At 31.7% G+C, this 6,308-nt stretch overlaps 1 protein-coding gene across 1 annotated transcript; it reads left to right on the forward strand.

Moving 5' to 3' along the window:
* Positions 1 to 5,102: 5,102 nt before the first annotated feature.
* LOC131079012 (uncharacterized) lies at positions 5,103 to 6,020 on the forward strand. Its single transcript, XM_058016878.1, has one exon. It carries the CDS (start codon positions 5,103 to 5,105, stop codon positions 6,018 to 6,020), a length of 918 nt encoding a protein of 305 aa, XP_057872861.1.
* Positions 6,021 to 6,308: the final 288 nt, after the last annotated feature.

Here is a 6,308-nt window from a genome sequence, read left to right on the forward strand (position 1 = left end):
ATAAGAAACAAGGGTAGGTAGGAAATAGGTGTGGGTAGGTAGGAGAAACAATATAATAGTCCACATGAGGTGGATCACCCACTAAATGTGGAGTGTAACAACAAGATCAACACCATAAAAGGTGGAAATTATCCTACACACACTACCCCAATGTGGCACAAACACCCAAGTGTCTCATACCCAAACTACTATGAAATGCATTTCCTAAGTAAACTTAAGTAAGTGTAATAATATCCAAGATGAATAATTATTTACACCAACAGGGAGAATTTACTTTCTAACTTTCATCATTGCGTTTCATAGGAAGACATGGGATTATTTTCTCAAGAATTTTTAAAGTTCAAATAATTTCAACTACTAGCTAAAATGAAAAGTGGCCCATTCCTAAAGGTATCGAGATTTGATAGAGGATGTCAATACAAATTGAATGAGTTCTTAGATAATGGTACATATTATGAAATAAAAAATCAGTTCAGTACAATTTATAGACCTTATAAAAATGGTGTCTTAAAGAGGACGAATAGAATAATAATGGAGATATAAAGAAGCAATTTTAAAAGAAATAATTTACCTAATGAATATTGGTTTTAAGTAGCAGAGTTTGTGGTATATCTCTTGAACATGTGTCCAACAAAAAGTGTGAAAAAAATCATCCTACAACAAGTATGGAGTGGTAATTATCATAGTGTATCTCATTTTATAATCTTTGGATATGTTGGATTTGTATATGTGCTAAAGTAAACGAGAGGAAGATTGGATTATTGAGGTGAGAAATGTATATTTATTCATTATTGGGAAAAAACAAAATCTTATAAGTTATTGAATTTCATCACCAATAATTTCATTATTAGTACAAATATTGTATTTAATGAATAAGCTTGTGATGGAAGTATGGATAAAACACTTTTGGTTGCCACAAAAATACCTCATACTGAAGAAGGAAAAGATGAAGGAAGTCAAGGAGATAAATATAGTATGAAAAAGTGTACTCCATCAATAACAACAAGATAACTCAAAAAGGGACATTGAACAAGGAGAATCATCAATTCATTCCTGTCCTAATTCAAAAGTAATGATTCTAATCCTACACTTGCAAAATTGAGATCAAGAATTGGAAGTAAGTAAATTAGAAGTTTGCATGAAATTGATGATCAATGGGATGAAGTAGATTTGCAATAAAAAAGTAATGATTTTCTCATTATCATATATAATTTGAGGATGCAATTAAGGAATAAAATTGGCTGAATGCAATGAATTCGGAAATGCAATATATCTAAAATAGTGACACTTGAGAGATAGTAATTTTTTCTAAAGGAAAATAATGTATAGGCATGAAATGGGCTTACAAAACTACCTTTAATTTAAATAGAGATGTAGAAAAGTATAAGGCAAGATTAGAAGCCAAGTAATTTCCATGACAATGTGGGGTAGGATATAATGAAACATTTGGGAGCATAGAAATACTTGAAATTATTATAATGGCATTATCTATTACAACTAAAAACAATTGGAAGGTTTACCAAATAGATGAAAAAAAATAATTATTAAATGGTTTTATAGAAGGATAATTATATATACAATAGCCACTAGTATATGAGGTGAAATGATATAAAGGCAAAGTATACATGTTGAAAAGGTACTCTATGGACTAGAGAAATCACCTAGAGCATGGTATAGAAAAATAGATTCATACATGGTGAATAATGGGTTCAAGAGAAGCAACAATGAACCTACTCTATACACAAAGGTTAGCAAGAAAGATCAGATTTTAATTATTTTTAATATATTGATGATTTTATATTTAATGAAAAATTGTTTGTAAACATGTTTAAGGGAGCTATAAAAAAGGAATTTAAGATGATATATTTTGGGTTAGTGAGATATTTTCTAAGAATTGAAGTTAAACAAAATATTAAAGAAATTTTTATTTGTCATTTGTAAACATACAAAGGATGTATTGAAGAGGTTTAGAATGACTAGTTGCAGTACATTATCTACTCTTATAGAAATAGGTCAAATAGTGAACAAAAGAAATAAAGTGACCAATTTTGATACAACTACATTTAATTTTTTTTTGGAAGGTTAATGTATCTCATAACAACCAAGTTATATATTATTTATGGAGTTAGTTTGATATCTAGATTGATGGACTAAACCACTAATACACATTAGCCAATTGGAAAATTAATATTAAGGTACATCACAAGGTCTATAGATAATCGAAAATTGTATTAAATATAACAAGTAATATTGCTTTTATATGATATACAAATAGTGAATGTTTAGGGAGTTTAAATTCTCAAAGGAGTACATCAGGACTTGCATTTCACTTTCGAAAAGGAATTGTGGCATGGGCATCAAAGAAACAACCTATAGTGACAATCTAATTTATAGAAGCAACATATGTAGTAGGTATTTATCATCATTATGTTAAAAAATATTGATGCAAAGAGTTTTTATAGTTCTAATGTGTGATCTAATGGAGAGTTACCCAAGAGGTAACCAAAGTTAGGACTAAGCAAGACTAGAAGAAGTGTTAGCCATATATTCATTTTTTTTCCTTCATTGTACAATTTTCCTACTAGATCTTCCTTCGACACTCAAAGACCTTAGATAAGGAGAATGAGAAACCATCATAATAGTTCTAATAGGTGGGTTAGTAGACACATAATGAGGAAGAACAACAAAACTTGTAAAAACAACTTTGTCAGATGAAACAATTTTATTTTGATAAACAACACTATGAGAAATAACACAAGAATATTTAAAACCATTATGAACCTTATAAGAATCATCTTGGTCATTTGAAATAGATTTATTTTGAGAAACAACTAGAGAAACAATAGTGATATCATTAATACAACATGGTCTGAAGTATCACAATTTGACTCAAAGGAAGCTAAAATAGGACAACAGGGCTCTGAAGCCACTAAATCACAATGTAAGTGTTAAAATATTTAAATTTGGATAAAACTATGCTTTTCACACTAGTGTAGAATTTTTTTTTTGCATATCTTTCTTTCTTTCTTTTGCTATCAAATTTTAGCTACCTTATATTCTATGCCTTGGGTAGATAGTTTCTTATATGAAACTTTACTGTATCGAAATATTATATGGAGAAATTTGATATCTTATTTTAGGAAGAGATGGAATAAAAATCATAGATAGAAATGTGGAAGTCCCATGAAAAAAATAACAATCTTGGAAGCTCAAGAACATGTAAAGAACATAAAATTTTCTTGTAGAGTATGTCTATACACCAACAAAAATGTACTCATTTTATTAAATAAATATTTATTATTTATTAAATTATTTTATTATTATTCTGGGTTAATGAGATATTTTCTAGAAATTAAAGTTATAGAAATAATAAGAAAATTTTAATTTGTCAATGTAAACATGCAAAGGATGTATTGAAGAGGTTTAGAATGATATTTTTTAGTTTGATATCTACTTCTATAGCAAGAGATAGAAAACTAAACAAAGAAAATAAAGGGACCAATTTCGACAGAACTATATTAAAGAAATTGTTGGAAGTTTGTTGTATCTCACAACAACCATACTAGATATTATGTATGAAGTTAGTTTCATATCTAGATTGATGGACTCAACCAAGATACACATTAGAAAATTGGAAAATTAATATTGAGGTACATTGAATGGACTATAGATTATGTGATATTTGTATTTAACAATAAATTTTTTTTGATATGATATACAAGTAATGACTTTGCAAGGAGTTTTAATGTTCAAAAGATTACATGTTAGGACATGTTTTCAGTTTGGAATAGGAATTTTGACATGAGCATCAAAGAAACAACATATAGTGACAATCTCATCTTAAGAAGCAGAATATGTAGTAGGTACAAATCAGTATCATGCCAATCAATATTGATGTGGTGAGTTTTATTAGATCTAATGTATGATCAAAAGGAGCCAACAGCAATCTATTGTGAGAATAAGTATGTAATTGTGTTATCAAAGAATCATGTCTTTCATAAGAGGAGCAAACATATTAATACTAGATATTAGTTTATTTGAGAGTTAATAAACAATAGAAAAAATAATCTAGAGCACTCTACATCGAAAGATCAATTAGTAAACATATTCACAAAAGACGTTAGCAAAAGAAACATTTGAAAATTCAAGAGATAAATTGAATATTGTAAATATTGATGTAACTAGTAGCAGAAATTAAGAAGAAAGGCTACAGAATTAGTTTTTGATGTTTTGTCTTCTGTCCGCCTATGTTTTGTTTTATCTAGATAGTTATTCTAAGTCATCCTATAGAAATTATTGTAGAAATTACTGTATGTTTCGATAAATCTTCTATAAAAAGATATATGTTATTCATTTTCCACCAAGCAAATAAATAGAATTTGATTTTTAAAGCAGCACATCTTTTGTCATTACGTCTTGTTCTATCTCTTCCCACTCCTAAAATTTACATATTATTGATGCTTTGAATTTCCCAACCTTGGATTTTGCGATCCAAAAACATCGTTAACCTAAGTAGAGATGGTTTTTAGTGTGAGAGAAATTCTCAATGAACGATATGAGAAGGTGTGGAGAAAAACATGTAACTTCTTAAATTTATCTAATAATTGTGATATTTAAACTATTCGTCATCCAAGACGTGAATTACGAGCGTTTAATGACCTTATTTAATGGTGCCTTACGCTATAATTCTCGCCTCAGTTCGAAGAAAAGTGACATATGCTTTGAAAAATATGACTAGTTTAGAAGGACATAAAATGATTTCTGCGGAAGAAGCAATGAAAGAGTAAAAACAAAATTTCCTACAATTCCAGAGAGACCACCAGGGGTCCAATTAAGCGATTGGAGCATATTAGTTGTTACGGTCATAATTAAGCTTACTATCGATAAGAATATCTCTCTCTTATTGGCTCGGGGTTCTTATCTGTCAATGATTGAAATTATTTACAGCCTGTTTCGTTCCGACCGATTCAAGAATCAAGAATATGCTTTGCATGACCCATGATAAATACATCTATAAATCACCTGCCTGATTTAGCGAGACGAAGTGATTAATGAAGCAATTTCGCTGAATTAAAAGAGGAGACAAGGATTAGCAATAAGCCATGGATAGAGGAGAAGAAAGTCTAAAAGGGGTGGGAGCCTTTGGAATCGTGAAGGAGTCTTTCAAAATCTTTTGCTATCGAGCTAACTTGTTGGGGACAATCACTCTAGTGTTAATTCTCCCTAATATTTTAACAATGCTTGCATACGAACAGTTGCACTCGACTTTTCACGCTAGGATTATTTCCACGCAAAAAGCTGAAGAGTGGCGCCTGTTCATTTTCCAAGCGACACAGTTTATAGTGGTGCAAATTGTTTTCTCCCTGTCGTTGCTGCCGTCCATTGTGGCTGTAGTCTACACCGTGGGCAGCGCTTACAAGGGCAACAAGAAACCCTCCTTCACACGGCTTATCAGACCCCTTCCAGCCGTTTGGAAACACCTGATAATAACTTTCCTCTGGTATTTTATCGTCAGGTTCGTCACTTTATTTGCTTCTAAACTTGCTCAGATATTACTTGAATTGGGTTTGATAGTGTTTGTCAAATCGCAAGCCATACGGTTTGTCGTTGGGGTGGCTGGTTCCTTGGCGATGGAGTGCGTAAGCATGTATGTAGATATGGCCTGGCGGGTTGCAGCTGTAATGTGTGTTATAGAGGTCAAATATTATGGGTTTGAGGGAATGAAGAAGAGTCTCCGTCTGATGCACGGAAAACGCACTGCATCTTTAGTGCTCGCCATATCTTACAAGGTAATTTATGATCTGGTTGATTATCTGAAGGCTAAAAATGTGGTGGTGTTGTGTGTCTTTACATTGATGTGGTGGGTAGTGCGGACTGTGCTCTACTTTGCGTGCAAATCTCACCACAGGGAAAGTGTAGATGAATATTGTGTTTTGGACGAGTATGAGCAGGTTAACAACAGTAGCTGCAGATTTCGAGGCCTCCAAAGGAATGGCAACGATTTGGCGATTGCTGTGTAGTTTAACAATGTCATAGTGTTATCCCTAATAATGCTGTTCCTTTTCATTGTATTTCTACTGTCCCATCTTCTACTGTTCGCTCTTTTGGGGCTGTTAGTGAAGTTTCACCGTCCCTTTCATCTGGATGTGTTGTTTAATCTTGATGTACGGTCCTTCAAAGAAGGAAGAGAGATTGAAGATTTTATCCAGTCCTAATTTTAGTTACCTCGTGAGTAACTCTATTGTTTCGTTTCTATAAAAGTGTTTTGTTTTCATGGTTTGTTTCTAGTCTGTCAGAGTTTATCCACT

Source organism: Cryptomeria japonica, chromosome 11, assembly GCF_030272615.1.
Source record: "Cryptomeria japonica chromosome 11, Sugi_1.0, whole genome shotgun sequence".
Lineage (NCBI taxonomy): Eukaryota > Viridiplantae > Streptophyta > Pinopsida > Cupressales > Cupressaceae > Cryptomeria > Cryptomeria japonica.